General features: G+C 35.4%; 1 protein-coding gene, 1 non-coding gene and 1 pseudogene across 2 annotated transcripts; 1 reads left to right on the forward strand and 2 right to left on the reverse strand.

Moving 5' to 3' along the window:
- Positions 1-3,475: 3,475 nt before the first annotated feature.
- LOC113710087 (uncharacterized) lies at positions 3,476-4,931 on the reverse strand (annotated as a pseudogene).
- A 2,960-nt stretch (positions 4,932-7,891) lies between these two features.
- On the reverse strand, positions 7,892-8,503 carry LOC140014884 (uncharacterized). Its single transcript, XM_072066521.1, has one exon. The coding sequence runs from the start codon at positions 8,501-8,503 to the stop codon at positions 7,892-7,894; it is 612 nt and encodes a 203-aa protein (XP_071922622.1).
- A 6,014-nt stretch (positions 8,504-14,517) lies between these two features.
- Positions 14,518-14,624, forward strand: LOC113710755 (small nucleolar RNA R71). The gene has a single exon (XR_003452941.1). It is a non-coding gene; the product is annotated as a small nucleolar RNA R71 (small nucleolar RNA).
- The last annotated feature ends 10,104 nt before the right edge of the window (positions 14,625-24,728 follow it).

Raw genomic sequence — 24,728 nt, forward strand, 5'->3', positions numbered from 1 at the left:
TTCCTCCATCTCAATATTAATGTCATATTTTCACTTTATTGATGTCATAAAATAAATGTCATTATTTCAGATTTAACACATGTCTTTCAATCTTGTCATTTGAAATATAACATTTTAAAATCCTAATGCACATTTAACAAGGAAATATTTTGAATTCAAAAAATACATATGTAAAATTCACCAATGTCACATCATCTGGACATTATATTACTATATTTCTACAAAAATTTGAATTTCTAAAAAAATGACTCTAATGTTGGAATGGTGGGATATTACATTTTATGAATCTCCTATAGGTAGTTATCCTTTAAAAACATTACAAAATTAATTTTTTATTGATTTTGTTAAAAAAAAATATTTTCAATGTGAATAACTAAACTGTCATACAACAATTGATCTTTTATCAATGATGCAGCCGTCTTTTAATAATTTTCATCACCGAAAACTCTTTTCACAGTTGAGATTGCAACAAATAAGATAATAACTAATTTCATATGGATATAAACAAATGGACATACAATATTGCTTTTGGTTTATTTTTTAAAATATTTTTTGAACTCATAAATATTTTGAAGTAATTTTTTTCAAGTATTTTGTTAACTGCCAGCCATCAATTTATAATGTAATATAAAATGAGATTTCATGTAAAAAGTTCTAAATCCTAATTAACTAATTTCATGCTTAATCATCGCAAACTATTATACAAAATAAAATCATATTAGAATAAGACAAAAAGTTTTGAAAAGCAATAACTATTTGGATTCAGTTGATCCACAAACATACTCCAATGGTTAACTACATTAAGTAAAACAAGATTTGATTGCATTTGGCAAAAGAATGGGCATAATAGTCAAAGTATACATGGGAGATTGAAGTGGTAAATTGTTTTCGGTTTGAAGTAAGTTACCTCAAAACATATGAGGGAAAACTATAACGTCTTGGATATTTTTTGAGGTACTCAACAAAACTTTTTAAAAATAGTTATATAGGTGTTTTTCAACTTTGAACTCCTTAAAATTGTTAAAATGATCCCCCACATTTTCTAATGAACTTTTTTAGTCTCTCATTTTCAAAATCAACCAAAATAGCCTATTAGATGTAAAAAAAAAAAAGGTGCCCCTTTGGTCTCGGAGCTCATTTTTAATCAATTTTCAAGCCTAAAAATGCATGTTTCCTTCACATGCCCATAATTTCAAGGACAAAATAGGAACATAATTATTTCCCTAAAAAAAAAGAAAAAACACAGGACTACCTCCTTAGTAGGAAAGCCTAATTCTTATCCACCAAACTCATAATCCAACACAAAAGAGCAAGGTCACCTGCATGAGAGCGATGAAGAGGGTGTGGGGATCAGATTAAAGAATGATTAACAACTATTAAGAAATTACCTTATTGGATAATTTTACAAAATGCCAAATGAAGAAGGAAAGTAAAGCTTCAATCTATCTGATTATGGTGAGTTTTTCCAACACTTTGATAAACAAATGTACAATGTAAAAATCTTGTTTTATATAGTGTAATATCATGATTTGCTGCATGTATTATGTAATATTACAAAGATATCACATGGTTTTTCTCTGGTGGGAAACGAATTCTTTTACCCTTAAAATTGTGGGTATGTGAGGTAAGCTTGCATTTTTTGGTTGGAGAATAGATTTAACAAAATGAGCTGTAAGACCAAATAGATACATTTTTTTATATCTAAGGGACTATTTTGACTGATTTTAAATATTAATGACTAAAAGAATTTTTTCCCAAAAATGTGACTATTTTGACAAATTTTCTCAGTTTTTAAATCTTCCCCCTTCCCTTTGCCCAAATTTACCTATTTATTTTAGGCTTGGATATGTAGGAGAGAAAAGCAAGGAATTGAATGGCTGCAGATCTCTCCAAACTTAAGAACTTTTCTTCCTAAAATTGGGATGAAAAGAAAGGAAGTGAAAGTCCACTATTAGTAAATAAATACATATAACATGGAAAATGATAAGTCTTTTAATCCTATTTGGAGTTTGTTCATTGGTCAATGACCAACTATTAGACTTGTCCGGTAGTTGGCCATTGACTAGGATAAAACTTGCCAATCTCTCCTAAGTGGGATCACAAGAGCTTTTGCTTTTCATGGTAGCAAGAAGCTCATCAACCAATTAGGATAATCTTGATGGGTTCTTTGAAAATTGATGTCATGTTAACTTTCAATATTTGAATCTTAATGTTATATTGCTATTTGATGTATGCATTGATACATAATTGCACTCTCAGTACATAATTGGCTCAAATAACTGATAGCACCGATTTCATTATATCAAAGGTTCCGATTTTGTAACATGCACACCTCAAGATATAATAACCAAATTAAACATATTTTTTAATTAAAATTTATACTACAAACTATAGAGTATGAATTAGTTGTACTTCAAGCTATGAATGTATATAGATTGTACCAATATAATATAACTTCATTTACTTATAGTTTGTTATAGTTTTAGATTATAAATGTAATTTATGGATAAATACACAAGACACTCAAATTTGCATATGAATTTAATAACTTATACCATACATAATTTCAATTTGCAAATATAATCAAGTTTCAATCATAATTATAAAACCTGACCTAATCCAGTGATCGAATTAGTTAACTCGGTGAACCGGCCATAGAATCGAGTTGGGTTGCTAATTAGATCGGTCAAGCAAGAAACCCATTGACCAGTCAATGACCTGGTGGTTTAACGGTGAATAAAAAAAAGCACCAATTGAACCATCGAATTTTTATTATTTTTATAATTTAAAACATATTATTATATCATATAATATAATTATTGTGTAATCCGTGGTTGAATCGCTTAATCCGCAATTGAACAGATGACCCGGTCAACTCTTCGAGTCAAGTTTCGGATCGAGTTTAATAACTATGGTTTCTATGATACTAGCCTATCATGTTGGTGTCATATGCGAATACTTTTGTCTACACTTATATATTAACAATTTATACATTATTAGAGTAAGATGCATCACACATTTGCAAAATTTAAATTTTAAATTCAAAGTTAGATCGTTCATATATCTAATGGGCGATAGTATATGCACTATCATTACATAGAAGATCTATGTTTGAGCTAGGTACAATAGAGTTAGGGAAGATCGATACTTAGTCAGAGACAAATGACGAAACTTTTGGTGTTTATTTTTGACTAATACTCCTTTTCTTTTTTTATTTAAATTCAAGTTAATTTAGTATCAATAAATTGTAACTGCCATATTTCATTGGTTACTATTTTGAAGTTATAGTGATAATATCTAGGGTAAAATACAAGGACCTCCCTTGTGGTTTCGCGAAAAGACACCTTACCCCCTATCGTTTAGAAACATGCACATAAACACCCTAAACTTCATAACTAAAGTGGAAATTGACCTATAACCGGATGTGCAATCTACTGACGATGGGTATGCGAGGTTCCTTTGAAAAGACCTTGAGTTTCATTCCCAAGTTACCCTTCAGTTGATATATTGAAGTGACTGAGTTGAATGATGAAATTAGCACGCACCATAACAGCTCATTAAGAGACAAAGAAAGATGAAAATAGGAGGTGCTCAACTAGTCAACTAGTCAGCTAAATGCGCCACCCAAGCCTTTCGGCAAAGGCCAACATCTTCTCCTTCTGGTCCTGAGTGAACTTGGTCCTAAATCTCTTCTTCGATCCCCCGGCTCCTCCACTGCCCCCTCCACCTCCTCCTTCGCCACTACTAGGATTCAACACGTCTTTGTCTTCCCTCGAAGTCGAGGGAAGCGGTAAGGGCCTCTGGTGATGATGATGAGAAGGTGGAGTGACGTGGAGGTAGCCGGAAGGATGGGGGGAGCGGAAAGAGTAAGTTGGTGAAAACTGGTGATGGGCATGGTGGGGATGATGATGATGAGGATGGTGGGGTGTGGGGTGGGGCTGGTGGAAACCTTCGCTTTCGGTTTCTTTCCTATCGGATCGAGCACTCCTCGACTTTGCAGGGGCTCCACTCGAATTTTCACGTAAGACAACAATCAGGTCCACAAATGCTCTGAGGATGAACCTGTATGATTTCTTATCATTTAAGTTCAAGTAGCAAAACAAGAGCTCTTCCATGAATTCCTAATCAATTTTCCCATTGTGATGCAGTCTTGCGTCAATCATTTCATGGTTTAGTACTTCAATCATTTCTTGAAATCATCATAAGGGCTGACGGAATATTTCAAAACTGTGATAAAATCTTCAGGGTTTAGCACTTCGTTCACGTCTCCCTCTCCACCGTCATCATCGTCACTTGCCGTTGTTGTTGAATCATTGATTCCACCTTTGTTGACTGAGTTGGTGGTGGTGGTGGTGGAGGAGGTGGAGGTGGAGCTAGTGCCTATAATGTGAAGCGTGCTTGTTGTCGAGCTCGTCCGAGCCTCCTCTATCAGTGAACCCGATGAGCTAATTGTACGATGCATGATTGAAGAATCTCCGATTGCAACACAGGAGGAAGAGGAGGAGTAGTGCAGAGATCCTGTCGCAAAGGTACTGGGAGAATTTCCAATGCCGTAATCACTTGCCATATGTCCTCCAGAAAATCTTTTCTTACTTGAGGAGGAATCCGCCTCTTCTTACCAAGAAGGTCCGAAAGGCGAGCAGCTTCTGGAATACGAGAGATAGACCTTATACTGCAGTCGACTATAGGGATAAGGGGCCATTCGTAAGCCAAGGATGATGCCAAAAACTTACCGAGGTTCCGTCTCCAATTTGATAGCAAATTGTATCCATTACATCATCTCTGATTCGGATCATATACGAAGACCGAATCAGAGTCTTTAGGCTTGTCCACCTACCACAGAGAATTCCGGCGAAGAAATTTCCTCTTAACCCAAGACAAGACCAGAACAAAGAGCCTAGGCGATCCACTCTGTCAAATCTAGCTAATAAGCTGAGTCAGTTCTTGATTCTCTCTCCCTCTCTATTATAAATGAGGGTATTTTGGGTATTCGACGTGTTGCCGGTAACTCAGCCGGTTCAAAAAGTAATTTCCACTTTAATTATAAAGTTTAGGGTGTTTATGTGCATATTTCTAAACGATAGGGGGGTAAGGTGTCTTTTCGCGAAACCATAAGAGGGTTCCTTGTATTTTACCCTAATATCTAATAAAGAAATTAGTATTTCCTTAGTTGGTAATTGAGAGTTATACTAACTACTAATGGTATACTAACATTAAATTAATCATGATCTATTTACTAATACAAGAAAATTAAGAGTTGGATTGCTATATTACATTTTTATAAAGAGAAATTAAAGATAATTCCTTCATTGATAATTAAAAATTATATTAAATACTAATTGTATAGTAAAATTAATTTTGTATCGTAAACTAATATAAAGAAGTTAAGAGTTGGTTGTTACAAAAAGAAATTAAAGGAGGTTTCTTATTTGATATTTAAAAATGATAATTGATAAGGTATTCTTACTACACTACAAATTTTAAAATCTTATTACCCTATTTTCGTAAGTGCACAGTTCGCTTATTGAGTATAGGGATAATAGGTGTCGATCCCACAGGAAGTTAGAATATGGCAATCGCTTGAATTTAATTACTTGCTTTATTATCTAGACAATAAAAGTTTAAGGAAGTAAAAATCAAGAAAGTTAACTAGGTGGTACAACCGATCATAGAAGATGTTAGTTTAGACAGTACAATCAGTCATATGATATAAGTAATAAATATAATACTGGCCATTAGGTGGTAAAACCAACCATGTAAGCGTTATGTTGCAAGAAAATAAATAAAAGTAAAGAACAAGTTAGATGAGGATTACTTTTAAAATTAAGTAAGAGGATGCTAGGGATTAGAATCCCTTGTTGTGTCAAGATTAGAAATTAGTTAAAGTGATTATACTTTATGCTTTCATGATTTGTCAAAGAATAACTTCTAAATGTATGTCATCGCTTTCGCCAATGAACATTAACTCATTGAATCATCCCTCACCTATTTTCATATAAAAACAAATAAGAAACAAGTTAAATAAACTCAATGAATTTATTGCATGAATCGAACCAACACGACTTTCATGAGAATAAAACTAATGTTTAAGAATTTAGATCTATTTGAAGGCAACTTTCATTGCTCAACAATAATCAAATCATTCATAGTTGATGGCCAAGCAACTACAAAGTATAAGTACAAGTTTTTAAAATAACAAATCAAGAAAAAGTATAATCATTCCCTAATTATTTCAAATCAAAACTACAACAAATTCATCTTCACCCTAGGATATGAAAAAGAAGTTTAGATAAATATCATAATAAGAACATCTAAATATGAAACAAACTTGTAACAAAGCATGAGAAATAAGAACAAGAGACAAATTTAGGAAGAAGAATTCTTATTCAATGTCTTGAAGCTTTTTTTTTTATATATAACAAGAATTGTATTAGAAGGTAGAGAGAGAAAATTATCCCCTCTCTCTCTCTCTCTCTCCCCCTCTCTCTAGCCGATTTTCATAGTTCTTATAATTAGGGTTTTTTTTTCATTAAAAGAAACTTTTATTAAAATGAAACATGCGTACATTATATCACCCGTATCCAACCACCCTTCTACGAAACGATGGGAAACCCAGCTTATCCATGCGAACATCCCCCCTGACTAGCCGCGGAAGATCAGAGAATCTATGAAATAGCTGTCCTACCTCCGACTCGGCACCGACATTTGCTAGACGATCTGCCGGCGAATTCGCTACCCTGTAGCAGTGCGAGATCGTGTGAAAATGTTGTTGAAACACAAGCAACTCATCCAGCTCCCTCTGCAACTCCCACGGACACGCACAAGCCCCTTGAATGATCCGAATGAGGGTCAGTGAATCTGCCTCCAAGTGTAAAACCAAATAACCTCGGGCAATGCAGTATTTGACTCCCAACAGGAGCGCTCGGAACTCAGCCTGCAAACTATTCCTTATACCAAAATGCTTCGAGTAGCCAAATACAAAGTCCCCATGACAATCCCTCACCAGCCCTCCCCCTCCACTCGACCTCGGGTTCCCTCGAGAACACCCATCTGAATTTAACTTCCACCCAACCTGCGGCGACACCCATCGCACAGGTTGAAGGGTCAACTTCTCATTATGGCTAGCCACCTCACGTAGTAACCCTTCCTACGAACCTTGCGACCACCGCATTCTCGGGAATTGCGCTTGAAAGATCTCAAACAAACATTGGATGATCCGATTCACCGACTTCCTGACCCGCAACCTCTGTCCGTCAAACACCCCCTATTCCTTGCCGTCCACAATTCCCAACAAATAACTGATGGGAGAATCCTATACAAGAACTTCAAAAACATATTGTTCCCTCTCCTCAACCACCAAAACCATACCAGGTGACGTACCGTGTGCATTCCTTCCATTTCTCCAGCCTGAATCTCGAAATACAGCCAGACTAATCTTGCCCTCTCCCTTGAGCAAAAAACATAGTCCAGAACCTCCTCCTGAGGATCCCGGCAGCACTAACACCTCGAGGGGCCACATACCCCAAACCTCCTTAGTTTGTCCATGGTAGGGAGCCTACCCTGCAGCAACCTCATCATGCAGAAAGAGATCTTGATGGGGAGGCCCGATTGCCAGACATAAGCAGAGATCCAGGATCGGTTATTGCCCTGGCGAACTAAGGAGTAGGCCGAGGACGTGGAAAAAGTGCTCGAAGTTGTACGAGTCCAAACCATGTGATCTGGCCCCCGAAAGGTTGGAGGAGCAACCTGCAGCACTCGCCCAACTAGCTCGGCGTCCAAATGCTGACGAAACATGACAACATTCCAGGTCCCCCCAGCCACGAAATCAGCTACCACATGGTCAGAGAAGATCTCCACCTTGCCACAGAGCGCCCCGGTGCCCATCCAGTTGTCATGCCAAAAATCCATCGACCCCTGACGTACGACCTAGCCGATGTTGTCGTCCCCTACCTGCTGCACTGCCACCATCCTCTTCCACGTGTGGTAGCAGCAGTCGTTCTGGGCGGATCTTGAAATACCGCCAGACTAATCTTGCCCCCTCCCTTGAGCCAAAAACATTGTCCAGATCCTCTTCCTGAGGATCCCGGCAGCACCAACACCTCGAGGGGCCACATACCCCAAACCTCCTTAGTTTGTCCATGGTAGAGAGCCTGCCCTGCAGCAACCTCATCATGCAGAAAGAGATCTTGATGGGGAGGCCCAGTTGCCAGACATAAGCAGAGATCCAAGATCGGTTATTGCCCTGGCGAACTAAGGAGTAGGCCGAGGACGTGGAAAAAGTGCTCGAAGCTGTACGAGTCCAAACCATGTGATCTGGCCCCCGAAAGGTTGGAGGAGCAACCTGCAGCACTCGCCCAACTAGCTCTGCGTCCAAATGCTGACGAAACATGACAACATTCCAGGTCCCCCCAGCCACGAAATCAGCTACCACATGGTCAGAGAAGATCTCCACCTTGCCACAGAGCGCCCCGGTGCCCATCCAGTTGTCATGCCAAAAATCCATCGACCCCTGACGTACGACCCAGCCGATGTTGTCGTCCCCTACTTGCTACACTGCTACCATCCTCTTCCACGTGTGGGAGCTCCACTGATTCCCCTCCACCAGGCACGAGTGCAAACCTGCACAATACTTCCTTGACATGAATTCCACCCAGAGCAACTGCTGCTGCCAAAACTTCCACCAGAGCTTAACCGAGAACGAGTCATGTACCCCTTTCAGACCCCACAAGCCAATACCCCCATCTTCCCGCAGTTGACACAGGTCCTTCCACCGAATCCAGTGGAAGTTAGTGCCAAAGTCTGATGACCCCCATAAGAAGTCCGCAAACAACTTTTCCAAGGCCACAAGAGTCCCTTTTGGAGGAGAGGAAGCAGCGAGCAAATGAATCGGCATTGAAGACAGCACACTTTGAATGAATACCACTCTACCTCCAACTGATAAAAGCTTATTTTTCCAAGACAGAATACGAGCTGCCACCGCATTATATAAATCCGCAAAATAGACCTTTTTCCTCCTATCAACGTACAAAGGACAACCGAGATAGCGTACTGGAAAGGCCCGCTTCTGGAAGCCAAGGATCTGGCCAATTGCTGCAGCCTTCTGTGGCGGAAACCTCGGGTGAGTCAAAAAACAACTTTTTTGGGCGTTGATCCGTTGACTCGACGCCTCCTCTTGAGCCGATCTAGGGAGGGACGCCCTTCACTAGAGAAGATGATCATGTCATCTGCATACGCCAGGTGCGTCATGACCGGACAACGAGGAGGGACTTTAAACGGAGTGAACCGGCGTTGTGTGACTAAAGCATTCATGGCTCGAGACAAAATGTCTTGAAGCTTGAATTCTTGAATTCCTTCACAAGTTGATCTCTCAAATAAGATTGGTACAAGAGTGCTCTCACTTTCCTCCCAAAACTTTTAAACTAAGAAAGAAACTCTCAATACTAAACTAGAGTTAAAACTACTTCTACTCTATTCTATTTCATACTATAAGATGCTACAAGATGCTCAAATTAATGAGATATAAAGGGTATTTATAGATATTTGTGAAAAAAAATGTGCTCATCATGTGATCATAAAGTTATTTTTAACTTTTTCAACTCAAGTTTAGTTGGATTCAATTGGATTTTATGAGAAAAATTTGTCCACAAAACAGTGTGAAACCAGTGCAAGTTGCAGAATTAACTTGCAGCAGTCACTCAAGGATCTGTGAGGTGTAGGGATTCGTGAGGTAGCCTTACGAATCTGTGGATTTTTTCTTTTAAAGAGCAGATTTCTGCATTTTTTCACTACTCTCTACACTTTCAACTTCTATAAAACATGAATCTAATTATTGTTTAACAAAATGTAATACCTCAAACAAGTTTAAAATGATCTAAACATGCAATCTAACCCTTCATAACGAATCAAAAACATCTAAATCACAAATTGAGGGGTTGAGTTCTTCATGTTTCTTGTTCCTCGCCAACCTTCAAAAAGTCATTTTTGCATCAACTTTTGAAACCTATAAAATAAACATAATAAATACAACTTAATACATCTAATAAACATGAAAACACACTAAAATAAAAGAAATGATTTAAAACATTGGGTTGCCTCCCAATTATCTCTTTTATTTATAGTCGTTGGTTCAATTCAAAAGTGTTTCTTCTTAAAATTCACTTTGGAGGGAAAAAAGAACTAGTTCTTTCTCAAGAGTTAAAACTTCTCTTTCCATTTACCATGTTTTGAGTTTGTCCTATCTCCAAATCATTCTTATCATCAAACAAAGAAGAGTTAGTATGATCACAATGTATATAAGAATTTTAGAAAAATATTTGAAACAATCCCAAAGTCAACCAGTATAAAGAATGATTTCGCTTTAATGATGACGTTTTCAATTATACCAATCGGACGCTTTATGAACCTATCCGTCAATTGAAGAGTAACATTTGTATTCTTCATCTTCTTCAAATCAATTTTCCTTACAATGAAAAGTGGCATCAATGGTACATTTGTACCTAAATCACATAAAATATTAGTGAAATTCAAATGGTCAATGGTAGAAGGTATAGTGAAACTCCCAAATCTTTAACCTTTGTTGGAAGTTTAATTTGAATGCATGCCGAGCATTCTTTCGTTAATACTATTGTCTTGATTTTCAATTTTTCTCTTTCTTGACATAATATCTTTCAAGAAACGAGCATGAGAGGAAATTTGTAAGATAGTATCAACAAAAGAAATATTAATTCTAATTTGCTTTAACATTTTAGAAAATTTCTCAAATTCCTTCTCCTTATTGCTTCGCTTCAACTTATTGGAAAAAGAAATAGAATTAGTAGTATTCTTGTGAGAAATATGAGAAGAAAACATATCAAATTTATTTGAAACATGATCCCTTTTACCTTCTTATTCATTATTACCCCCATTTTCATCGTTCTTTCCATTTTTACTATGGTGATTATCCTCTAATTATTTACAGCTTCTAAGAGTGATTGCATTCTCATGTTCTCTAGAATTCACCTCAATTTTAATTGAAAATTTGTCTAGTTACCTCAAATTAATAGAATTAGCAATATTACTCAATTGGTATTCTATATCTCTAATCACGGTCATCATACTGTTCATGATTGTTTTAACATCATCAAATCTTCTTTTATTTCATAAACATGTTTTTCAAAATTGGCCTCCAAAGTTAAAAAAAACATGACTTAAGTGGCCTTGTTGAAAAATTGGATAGGTTGATAGATTTTTGTGAATTTGTTTAGTCTCTTCACGCTAAATTAGGATGATTCTTCCAACTGAAATTGTAAATTTTCAAAAAAGATTATTTTGAAGTGGCCGATTGTAGTTGTTAATATTATAAATATGAGAACCTGAAAATTTTCACATTTTACAGGCATTATTTTATTTCTTTGCCTACATTTTTATTACTTTCCTTTAAAATATTACATTTTCTATATATGTTATAAGTAAGTACAGTTTTTAAATCATTTTTCTAAAATAAGTTAGTGTACGTTCAATTTGAAGTGCATTAGAGGCGTGGGACCCGCTAGTGCGCTTAGTACGATAAAATTTTTGGCGATTAATTGAATTTTGTATTAAGAGATATTATTTTACAAGGTGCTAGGAAATAATTAGAGGTTACCTAGATGGATTAACCATGGGGAGACAAGAAGATAATTTTAAGCAAAAACAAAGTGCCAAGTGTCACCTTCCTATTCAAGTTGACTTGCCTAACTTTCTTACCTTTACTAATAGATCAATTTTGACCCAAATCATCTTCATTTTGTACCCTTCTTGGCCGAACCTCTCCTTGAGAGAAAAGAAAAGAAAGCTTCAACTACTTCTTCCATTTCTTGATTAAATCTTGAATTTGTCCACAAAAGTGACTTGCTAAGGAAGATTGAAGGTCTTGGTGGAGTTGTTTTGGAGGAGAAACCCCTAAGCTACTACCTTTCTTGAGGAGTTAAGGTATTTTTCTTGGAAACTCACTCTTTGTTCCTAATCATGGTAAATTGGTGACTTATGGTAGCTAACTAGGTTATTTTATGGAAGATTTCATGGATTAAAGTGGAGTTAGCTAAATTTCTGATTTTTTTGGGATTTTTCTATTTTCATATGATGGTTATGTTTGGCCTTGGATTGATAGCTCTAAATTGTGTTAAATGGATCCCTTGTGCATTAATTGCGGAAAATTTCAGTTTTGTGTGAAAAATTTCAGTTTTAGGGTTCCAATCTGCCTTGTTCTGATTGGCTTTATTAGTGCATGTTAGAGGCCGAATCAGGCTTAGGTTAAAACATGAAAGTTGTAGTAAATGGTGTTAACTAGATGCCTGAAAAATTTCAGCTCAATCTGAGCTCTGTACCATGTGAAATGACCGAAATACCCTTGACTGCCCATGAGCCCTGTTTCACAGACAGATTTCTGTTTTCGTGGGGATTTCCATTTTTTACCATGAAAATGCATGATTTGGCTTTGGAGACCTTCATAGGAAATGTAGGTATATGTTTTGGCTTTGAAACTCCATAAGATTCGTTTCAATCCGATAAGTGTAGCTACAGTTGTGCTTATTGTGCCGAAAGGTGTATTTTATAGTCTATGATGTGTATGTAGTTGATTTGAGATGAATTGGTGTTGCTTGTAGGATGGAAAAGTAAGGAAATGTAGGGAATATGCTGTCCAAACTTTGGGAGTGTTGGATTTCTTTGAGTTTGGTTTGGTTTGGGATATATATAAGAAGGGCTTTTGGGGTTGTTCGAGCCCTAGGTCTTCATGTTACCTTTTCGTCCCAAAATCATGTTTTGCACACTTGCATGAGTAATTATTTGGCGAGGTCTACGACTTGTAGTCGAGCCTCATTTGTGCATTTTATTTACTGGATTTGTGGCTGTGGGAACCATAATTGTTTACCTTGGTTATTCTAGGGTTTCTTGGTGATTAGAGCCCTACTTTAGTTGAAACTTTTGAAGTATCCTTGCTTTAACTGGTGAGTGTACCACTCCCCTGAATTATTGCTAAACTGGTTATTTGTACTTGCAAATTATTATTTGAATGTCCTTACCGACTGTTTATTTTGTACGAGACGAGTGTGTACTTTATCGCACTCGTTCTCTGGCCTGTGTGACTTGTTTCATGTATATACTTGAATCTGTTACCTGCGCCTGTTATAATGTCGTTTGGAAGTGCATCCAACGACCTTCCTGTTAAATCTGAGCTCAACCTCATGGGGAGTCAATTGGATCGAGCCAGCAAGGGCTTGGTCGAAAAATTTGACAATCCATGGGTGCCTGTTCTTGGGAAATCTTTGCATATTGGAGACTCTTGATTTCCGGTATACTCGAGTATTGCAATTCCTGTTCTTGTTTGGCGTTCGGGCCCGGAAAGGGGTATGTTTGGTGATCGGAATTTTGGCGTAAGCGGGGTTTACGGACATGTGTGTTTCATTAAACGTTGATGGAGGGTCAACGAGGTTGGATCAAGTATTGCAACGGGTGATTTGGCTCCTGAGAGGCACTTGTATCCTTTAAATTGTGGTGTTCGTTCATTTATCTTATTTAATGTGTATATGTGCCTTAAAAGTGTTTTCTCATGATTTCTACTGTTTATACTTTTGGTACCTCATTGAGCTTCTTTCTCACCCCGTTCCGTTATCCTTGTTTTCCTTACAGGGAACCATCTTTTGGAACTTCGATGTTTTGAAGAATGAAATGAGCTAGTATAAATACTCTTTTGTATAGCTCATCGGGAGTTGGAAAATCCTAAACGTACCTTAATCCAAATATTTCCCTTTTGATTTGTAAATTACAAACGTATGTATATAAAATTGTTTAATCATGTTCGTGCATTTTATTTGGTTTGGAAATATTATTCTCTAGAGTTATATAACGTTATCTGTATTCGATTGGGTTCCGGCCAAATTGTGACGTGGCAGCGGCACTTCCATTTCGTTTTGATTTCTCGTGGGAACGTTGTACCAAAGATTGATTGTATCTTTTAGTTCGGCTCAATTGGGTTCTAAATGTTCATCTTCTCGAAGTTCCTTTGAGCAGTTGGTAGGGTTTACGTTTGTTCCCGATCCGTAGTCCCTACGAGAGTTGGGCAGGCGGTCCGCCGAACCCTTTGGTTCGCCTTAGGGTGAGGTGGGGCTGTCACAATAAACTTATTCCATATGAAAACAATTAGCACTATCATGATTACCACCACATGTTGAACAATAAGCAACACTTACATGAAAATTTGAACCACCTTCTCCTTGTTTACTTAGAAACCTCTCAATGTTATCCATACGAGAATTAAATATATTTTCTAATTTAACACTTAACAAGTTGAGAGTGTCAATTTCATATATACCAGTTGCTCTTCTTGAATTATCTCTTTCATTTGTCCATTGATAGTTGTTAGAGGCAATTTTCTTTATTAAAATTTGAGCATTCTTGGTTGATTTTTTCATCAAAACTCCACCGGTGGCAGTATCTATGTTGATCTTGGTTGGGTAGTTGAGTCCATTATAGAAATTTTAAATAACCAATCAATCAGAGAGACCATGGTAGGGAGATCTTCTTTGAAGATTCTTGAATCTCTCTCAAATTTCATATAACAACTCACTTTCATGTTGAATAAAACCTGTGATATCTATACGAAGTTTAGCCATTTTTTCGGAAGAAAAATATTTATTTAAGAATGCTTTTGTCAACTCACCCCAAGAAGTGAAAGTATTAGGTGAATAAAAATTAAACAATATATTCGCTTTATCACAAATTGAAAAAGGAAACAATCTTAAGTTAATTGCACCACATATGTCCATTTATTTTTATTGTACCACATAAGTCCATGAAATTATCTAGATAAGTATTAGGATCCTCCGTTGTATTTCCTCCAAATTGACTTTGTTGAACCATTTGGATGAGTGAGGGCTTGATTTCAAAATTGTTTGCATTAATTGCCGATCTTGCAATGTTAGTTTGTGCTCCCGATTCATTTGGCATGGCACAATCCCTCAAAAGTCTTAGCCTTTGCTCCTCTATTTCAACGAAACTTTTACCTATATTTTTCACCTCAATTTGCTTTTGTTGGGTGCATCTTCTTCTCATCTCGCTGTGCTTAATTCTTGAAGGCAAATTTTTTCTTGGTGAAGAATTTAGTACCTAAAAATAATAAAAATTACAACTAAAAGATAGAAACTATAAAATTAGCAAAATAAAGAGAAAGTAACAAAGTCTAGATTAATAAAACTTACTTTAACTCTAGTGTTGCAGCTAAATCCCCAGCAATAATGCTAAATGTCGAGGCAAAGTGATAAAATTTGATTTTAAAATTAAATTAAGACTCCATATGTTGGTCTTAAAAATTTTATGGGGCCAATATAAGTTTTAGAAAACTTTGAGTGAGAGGGGTGCTGCCCTTGCCCAATTCCTTTTTATTTTATTTTTAATAAGAGAAAGGTGAAAATTAAGAAGGGGGAAGGAAAAGAGGGATTTAAATTTAGAATCTCTAATTATAGAGTCTCAACCTTAATTGCTAAATTAAGAGTATATTTGATAAAAACTAAAATCTGAAAACTAAAATTTGAAATCTAAAATTTGAAATTTGAAATTTGAATTCATTAAGTTATTGAATTATTAAGTACTAAATCTGATACATTTGAATGTATAGCATATTTAGTAATAAGTGAGTTGCTCATCACTTATTGTTTGAAGCAATTTTTTTTAGAAAATTCAGTGCTATTTGATTAATTTAGATGTTCTTGTTCTGATTATTAAACGCCTCTCAATAGATCTAAAGCCATTAAATTTAAGTGCTAAATTGGATTATCAAACATGGCCTAAAACCTTTCGGCTCCTTGAGCTCAATGTTGTTTAGCTTTGTGGATCATAATCTTTTCCTTCATTGCCTTCTTGGTTGCCATTTGAAACAATTTTATTTCGAGACTTGGCAATTGCTATGGTACGAGACACATGCCTCGCTTCTTGCAATGTCACAGGCAACTTTTGTTGTGAAAGGCTGCTATGTGTATTTAAGTGGAAGTTAAGGTTTCTCTACTCGTCGGACACATCTTGACCTACCTTGGTTCTGTTTCTTTGATTTTTTTAGAATTACAGTATGTGCATCTACTGACTCAATGATCCAGGGCATCACAGGTTCCATTTTACTCCATTTCATAGTAAAATGGTCATTTCAATTTTATTATGCCAAATATGAATTTAATTACACCATGTTTAAATTTCTGCACACTATCTCTCAATTTAGTTACATTCAAGAATAAACTTATCTGAAATGAAACTTGAAAGGTCCCATCCTACCTTAAATGTGTCTGATCCCATCATATATCTAAACGTGATTATCATTGTTTATCTTTATCATTGACTCTCCTTCTCATCTTTCTTATTATGTAACTTGGCAACTTTTTTTTTTATTCATGTTGAGGTACAATTTATTTTAATTCAACTTGTTCCTTTTCCATTTTTCTCCAACTTTCCACCAGCTCCTGAATAACGATTCTTTCTTGCGATGCAAATGCAAATATTTTGAAATTTAATGACAAATTAAATTGCACTAGATCATGTCTCGTCCTAAATGAACTTAACACCAATTCAAGAAAAGTACATTGGTGCAAATTGTTGGAAATTAGTTTGTAGTATAAAAATTGATCATGACTTGTGACATGATCTTTCTTTTCATATCTAGAAGTTTGATTTATGAATTTTCTACACAATTCATTGGTACATTGATGTATCTTCTTAAATTCATTTGTTCATTTATGGAACCACACAATTCATGCATTTGGTGTACTAAATTCATAAATGGATAATAAGTGAAGATACATTGATGTATTTTCTCAAGTTCATTGGTTCATGGAACTACTCAATTCATGTACTTGAAGTACTAAATTCATGAATGGTTATTAAGTGAAGATACATTGTTGCATCTTCTCAAGTTCATTAGTTCATGTATTTGGTGTACTATACTCATAAATGGAAATTAAGTGAAGTTTATGTACTTTTGCTCTTAGATTGCCTATAAATAAAGGTAGTCTAAACCTCTCTTGTGGCAACTTGTGCTTAAGGTATTTTAGATTTGCAAAATCAATTTCTTGTATCCCTTTCTTGTGAAAACTAGGTTTAAACTTGCTATAGGCTAATTTTTGTTTCCATTGTATCCTAGAGCTAATTTGTCATTTCAACCTAGTTAGCAAGATAGTGGGGCCAAATAATACCTTAAGGAGAGTGATTACATACCTTGAATTCTCCAAAAAAATTAGTTTAGTCAATTCTTGAAATTATTCTTGTAATAGTTTTGTAGTAGGTTCCATACACTTGTAATCCTCATTTTCTCTAACAATCTTAAGGTGTTATTTGAGATTGGTATGGAGTCTACTCAAGAATATGTTATCAAGATAATGAATCAAGACTTTGTCAAGTTGGACCGCTTGGATGGAACCAGAACCAATTTCAATAGGTGGAAGGACAAAATGTTCTTCTTCTTGACAGCCTTGAAGGTGGCATATGTGTTGAACCCAGATCTTCTAGAAATTCCTCCTCCAAAGGATGATGATTCAGAGGCTTTAAAGAGACAAAGGATGTTGATCTTGATCCCTAACTTTTAATGTTTACAAAATAATTGGATGATATTAATATCTCTTCAAGAAATACTTTCACCTATGAAGCAAATCTAATTCAAAGAACAGGAGCATTTGAAAGAGATAAAGGAAGTTGAAAGTTGTCGGATGCTCGCGAAGACAACATCGGACGTCCGATAAACAATGCAAAACTTCGGACGCATGAAGCACTCCATCACCGGACGTCTGAAAGAATTAAGATATCCCTTTAAGCTCACTGTCTGCTTTCGGACGCAAAGCATTAGAGGTACCAGACGTCCGAAAGAATTGAAGAAAATGTTTCAAATTCACCATCTGCTTTCGGACGCAAGCATCAGAGATACCGGACGTCTGAAAAAAATGAAGAAGATTTTTCAAACTCACTGCCTGCTGTCGGATGCAAGTATCAGAAGTATCGGACGTCCGATAATCCCAACGGCTAGTTGACTCTTCAACTGCCTTCTATCTGTTGGAAGTATTAATGGGGCAGTTTTTGGTCTCATATAAATAGTGCATGGTCAATAATTTCAAAAGGACTTTTACACATTGAGAATACGAAAGATCAAGAGTAGTTTTAGAGAGAAAACACTCTACAAGGAAGATTTGTACTCTTTGTTGTGTAAAATTTGTGTAAACTTTTCTTGTGTGAGAAAAATATTTCAATAGTGCAACTTTGTGAGGGTTATCTTGAGTGATAGTAAAACTTTCTAATTTGACCGAGTGTAACTTGGGGCAAGGAGAAAGTGATCCTTTCTTTGTACACAAAGATTGGTTGTATTTCATCAACTTGAAGAAACTTGTTCTATAAAGTGATATTCAAGCTCAAGAGGAGTTTGGAAGTCAAATTGGTTTGCTATTCTTCTCTTATTATTTACTATCTTGTGAACCTAAATTGCTTATCTCTTCTACTCTCAAGCAATCTTGCTCTCTTACAAATTATTTCATTGAGTGGTCACCTAGAAAAGAGGGTAAACTTCATATTGAACAAAAAAGTGTCTCATAACCTGATTAGTTTTTAAATAACCTAATTCACTCCTCTCTTAGGTTGTTTTCGATCCTTACAATTGATATTAGAGTTTGGTCTCCTAGAGATTAAGCTCAAGCGATTTTGGAGTAAAAATGACAACCAACAATGTCATATTTTTTTAAGGACAATCTGTCACTAGACCCCCAATATTTAATGGGTCCAATTATGTGAGTTGGAAGGAAAGAATGATTATCTTCTTGCGATCGATTGATATTGAATTATGATTTATTGTCAATGAATGTCCATATGATACCTTTATAATAGATGAACTTACTCATAGACCAAGACCAAAGACCAGAAATGAATTGACTGGTGATGATAGAACCCACCTCACCTTAAAGACAAAGGTTATGAATGTGTTATATAGTGCTTTAGACTCAAAGAATCTATTAGGGCCAAAGGCTGTAAGTCAGCTAAGGAAATTTGAGAGAAATTCATGAAAGTAGTGAAAATGTTAGAGAACAAAAGAAATCTATCTTAGTTACTAAGTATGAGTCGTTTAACATGGAACCTCATGAAAATATTGATAAAATGTATTGTAGATTCAATGATTTTATTAAGGATCTAGAGGTGCTAGAAAAGGAATACTCTTTAGGAGAGAAAAATAGAAAAATCTTGAATGCTTTGTCCAAGGATTGGAAGAGTAAGGTGACTGCTATTGAAGAGGCTAAAGATTTGAATTCTATGCCTATTGAATCTCTTATTAATTCTCTAACCTCTTATGAGTTGAAACTTAAGACTAAGGTATAAGAGGAAGAAGATGCAAAGGTAAGAAGGAGCATTATTCTAAAAGCATCTCAAGATGAAGATGACTTGGCTTCCCTGGATGGAAAAGATGTGGAGGTTGACGACAATGATCTTGCTCTCATCACAAGAAGTTTCAAGAGAATCCTCAACAAAACGAGATTTAGAAAAGGAGGACCCAACAATTCATTTTCAAATCAATTCAATAATGTAAGAAGCAAAGGAAAGCAAGAGACCAATAAAAAACAAGCTGACAAATGCTATGAATACGGCCAACTTGGACACTACATGAGTGAGTGCCCAATGAAGAAGAAGAAAGAAGGAAAAGTTGAACGAAAACCAAAATTCAACAACTTTCAAATCACATGGAATGAATGCAACTCAGATGGTGACGTTGAAGAGGAAGAGGAATCTGCTCAAATGGCTTTCATGGCCATTGGTGATGATGAGGTAACTACTTGCAACTCTCAACTTGTTAGTGATGATGAATTTGATGATGATATTGAATCTTTCATTGAGGCACTGCATGATAACTTGAAAGAATCTTATGTTAGAAATAAGGAGTTAAAACAGAAAATTAGCTTTCTGCTTCAAGATAATGCAAATCTATTTCAACAAAACAAAAAACTGAAACTGAAAATGACTACTTCAAAAAGGGTAAGGCTGATCTACATGTTAAGTTTGATAGAAAACAAAATTTTCTGAAATATTCAAAAAGGAACAAGGTGATTTAAAAAAAAGGATGAACAATCTAAATGAGTTGCTCAAACACAAAAAATAAAGCTGTTGTCAAGGAAATATCTCAAAGCCTTATCTTGACATTTATGAGAAAAAGTTAAATTATAGTGCAAATGAATTTACTATTTATAAGAGAAGGCAAGTAAAGTTTGTCAAACCTGCCCATACAAGTAACTCGTTGACTATGTGTAGTTTTTGTTGTCAAATAAGTCACATGAAAAGTAATTGATATGTGAGGAAGAACATGAGAAAATGCATGAAATACATGTGGAAAGTTAGATATGATGCTAACTCTCAAGAACCCAAAAATTAAAGGGTACCAAATGTTATCTTGTGAACTTTTGTTTAGGTGAACTTGGTGAATATCATTAAGGAATCAAAATGGTTCATAAATAGTGGATGTTCAAGAGACATGACCGGTGATCCATCACAATTCAGTAATCTCAAGCCAAAATCAAGTGAAAAAGTGACATTCGGAGATAACAACAAAGCCAAAACAATTGGAGTAGGAGATGTTGATAAGAATGGTCAGACGTTTGTTCATAATGTTCTTTTAGTTGATAATTTGAGTTATAACTTGTTAAGTGTTAGTCAATTATGTGATAGAAATTTGTTTGTTTTGTTCAAAAAGCATGAGTGTCTTCTTGACTCAAAGTTTAATATCATTTTCAAACAAAAAAGAATCAATGACATCTATGTAGTTATTCTTGAAAATGTTGATTCCTCTAACTTTAAATGTCTTAAAGTTTCAAATGAAGTTCTTTGGTTGTGGCATAGAAGGTTTCGTCATTTCAACATGAATTTATTAAAAGAAATTTCCAAAAAATATCTTGTTAGAGACTTGCCAAAAATTAAGTTTGTAAAAGACAAAATTTGTGATACTTGTCAATTTGAAAAACAAGTCAAAGTTTCTTTTAAACCCAAAAAATATGTTTCTACTTCAACACCTTTGGAGTTTTTACATCTTAATTTGTTTGGTCCTACACAAATTGCGAGATTGGGTGGTAAGAGATATTATATAGTCATTGTTGATGATTATTCTAGAAACACTTTGGTGATATTTCTTGCGCACAAGGATGATACTTTCAAAAATTTTGTTTCCCTATTCACAAAAGTTCAAAATCTGATTGGGTTAAAAATTGTTAACATTAAGAGTGACAATGGGTCGGAATTTAAATTCTATGATTTTCTAGAATTTTGTGATCACAATGGAATTAGACATGAATTTTCAATTGCAAGAACTCCTCAACAAAATGGTGTTGTTGAAAGAAAGAATAGAACTCTTCAAGAAGTCGCAAGAACGATGTTGAGTGAATGTAACTTACCAAAATATTTTTGGGCCAAAACCGTAAATACGGCTTGTTATGCAATGAATAGGGTTCTCTTGAGACCAATTTTGAATAAAACCTCTTATGAGTTAACTTTTTATAAAAAGCCAATTGTTGAATATTTCAAAGTTTTTGGTTACAAATGTTTTATTTTAAATATCAAGGAACATCATGAAAAATTTAATAAGAAATCCGATGAAGGTATTTTCTTGGATTATTATGAAAATAAAAGAGGATTTAGGATCTATAATAGAAGGACTCTTGTTATAGAAGAAACCATACATGTTACATTTGATGAATCTAATGATGATATTTCCAAGAGTTGTTGTGAGGATGATAATGTAGGTGTTCAAGAAGGATTCAAGAAACTCACGATTCATGATCAAGACAATACTCTATTAGAAGAAAATTCAAAGGAAGATGATCTTCAAAAGAATCAAGCATTAGAAGAAAATGACAAGGATGTTGGTACACTTAGAGATCTTCCAAAAACTTGAAAGTTTGTTCAAAATCATCTCTAGGAGCTTATTATAGGTGATCCATTCGAAAAGATAAGAACTCGTTCCTCCTCTAAACAATTGATGGATAATTTTGTCTTAGTCTCGCATTTTGAGCCTAAAAATGTTATTGATGTTTTGAGAGATGAAAATTGGATTTTAGTCATGGAAGAGGAACTAAATCAATTTGAAATAAACAATGTTTGGACACTAGTTGAAAGGTCTCAAAATCATCCTATTATTGGCACAAAATGAATTTTCAAAAATAAAATGAATGATAAAGGTGAAATTGTAAGAAATAAGACTAAACTTGTCGTTAAAGGGTATACTCGAGAAGAAGGAATAGATTTTGATGAAACATTTGCTCCCGTAGTTAGATTAGAATCAATTAGAATATTTTTGGCATTTGCATGTTTCAAGGATTTTAAATTGTTCCCAATGGAAGTGCTTTCTTAAATGGTTTTATTGATCAAGAGATTTATGTTGATCAATCTCCCGGTTTTGAAAATGAGACATATCCAAATCATGTGTTTAAACTTTTAAAAGATTTATATGGATTAAAACAAGTTCCAAGAGTATGGTATGAACAGTTAAGTGGTTTCTTAGTTGAGAATGGTTTTAAAAGAGATATTGTGGATACCACTATTTTCACAAAACAAAGTTCAAATGATTTTCTAATTGTACAAATATATGTGGATGATATTATCTTTGGTGCTATTAATGAGTGTTTGTGCAAGGATTTTTTCACTATTACGCAAAATGAGTTTGAGATGAGCATGATGGGAGAGTTGAATTTCTTCCTTGGGTTCCAAATGGTTCAAACCCGAGAAGGTACATTCATTAATCAACATAAGTATACAAAAGAACTTCTCAAAAGATTTGGAATGGAGGATTCAAAACAAGTTGGAACACCTATATGCACATCTACCAAACTTGACAAGGATGAAGAAAGTATAAAAATTGTTGAGAAGTATAGAGGTATGATTGGTAGTTTACTTTATTTAACCGCAAGTAGACCTGATATTAGGTTTGCTGTTTACTTATGTGCTTTTTTCCAATCCTGTTCAAAGGAATCTCACTTAATTGCTGTGAAAAGAATCTTTAGATATTTGAATGGAACCTTGAACTATGGTCTTTGATATCCAAAATGTCATGAATTTGGCTTATGTGATTTTTCGGATGCTGATTTTGGTGGATGTAGAATAGATAGAAAAAGCACTAGTGGCACATGTCACTTTCTTGGTAATTGTTTGGTGTCATGGTTTAGTAAGAAACAAAGTACTATCTTCTTGTCTACGGTCGAAGCGAAATATATTGCCGCCGGTGCATGTTGTGCTCAATTGTTGTGAATGAAAAGTACCTTAAATGATTTTGGATTAGTGTATGACTGTGTGCCAATGTATTGTGATAATATAAGTGCCATAAATTTGACAAAAAATTTCTTTCAACATTCTAGGACAAAACATATAAACATAAAGTATCATTTCATTCGTGATCTTATCCAAAAAGGTGAAATTTGTGTACAATATGTTTATTCAAAAGATCAAATTATTGATATTCTTACAAAAGCCTTACTTCTGGATTAGTTTATATTTTTCAGAACAAAGTTGGGCGTTTTGGAAAAGAATCTCTAAAAATTCTCTGGTCAAGTTTTATCTGACGTCCGATACCAGATAAACGAACGTCCGACAGTGTTCTAAACTATTTTTCAAAAAAATTTTTTATCAGACTGTAGTATCGGACGGCTCTCTTCGTTCGGCCGTCCGACACTCAAAAAGAGTCTGTTATAAAGAAGCTTTTCTCTCATTTGCTTCTGAACACACCTTCATTTCGGACGCACCCCTTTCTTCATCACCAACTGCAAAAAATTCAAATTCGTGCCCTTTCAAGACAAATGTCTATAAATTGATTCTGCAATTTGTCTCACAACTCCTTTGCGAACTAATTGACATTCACAAACTCTTCTAACTGTCAACCATTCCACCGATTCTAAATTGCATCAGAAACCCTAACTACTTCAAATTCACCCATTTTGGAAGATTCAAGCATTCATTTTAGTCTAAATTGCAAAAGTAGTCCATTCCATACACATTATCACCATATTCTGCACACAAATCATTCCACATTTCACTATGGTCTACTTGAGAGGAGGATCTGCCGGCACCGGACGCACAACCAGGCTCAGAGATGAAGAAACTGTTGTGCCTTCACCAAGAAAATCAACTCGTACGTTTGAGAAACGCAGTGGAAAAAGAAAACGCATTGATCAAACTGAGGAGCAATCCACCACACTGCCCAAGTTCATTGATGACGCTGCCAGGGACAAATTTGAGTTGATTTCACAAAAAGGCTTAATCACTCAAAGAACTATCCTTTCTTCCGAATTCCGTAAGCTTGACTTGGAGCCTGTTCTTAAGCTTTTTGAATTTCAGAAGTGATCTCACATTCTGTCTTTGCCAAATACATACTACCCTGAAATGCTATACTGTGACGCCCCCACTTTTCCCTAAGGCGAACCAAAGGGTATCCGCGGGACGCCTGCCCAACTCTCGCCAGGGCTCAAGTAATCACCATTCAAGCTTATAGCGGTGCTAGAAGTCAACAACCAGAAAAAATAAATACAATTAGTGCGGAAGCGTTCAAGTTTAACGAAATATAACAATCATCTAATCCTTACATCGGTTTTCCATAATACAGTCCAAAATATACAATATCCCAAAAGTTTAGACAAAAGAGTTGGAACCCTATTACAAGAGTACACAAAAGAGAAATTCCTCCGAATTTCATTCCAAACTCAAATCCTGTTAAGGAAAACAAATCT

This window comes from Coffea arabica, chromosome 9e (genome assembly GCF_036785885.1).
Source record: "Coffea arabica cultivar ET-39 chromosome 9e, Coffea Arabica ET-39 HiFi, whole genome shotgun sequence".
NCBI classification, from domain to species: Eukaryota; Viridiplantae; Streptophyta; class Magnoliopsida; order Gentianales; family Rubiaceae; genus Coffea; species Coffea arabica.

What these genes read in the sequence shown, in the direction of transcription:
- LOC140014884 (XM_072066521.1), bottom strand. Translation starts at nt 8,503, where the DNA reads ATGGATTTTTGGCATGACAACTGGATGGGCACCGGGGCGCTCTGTGGC.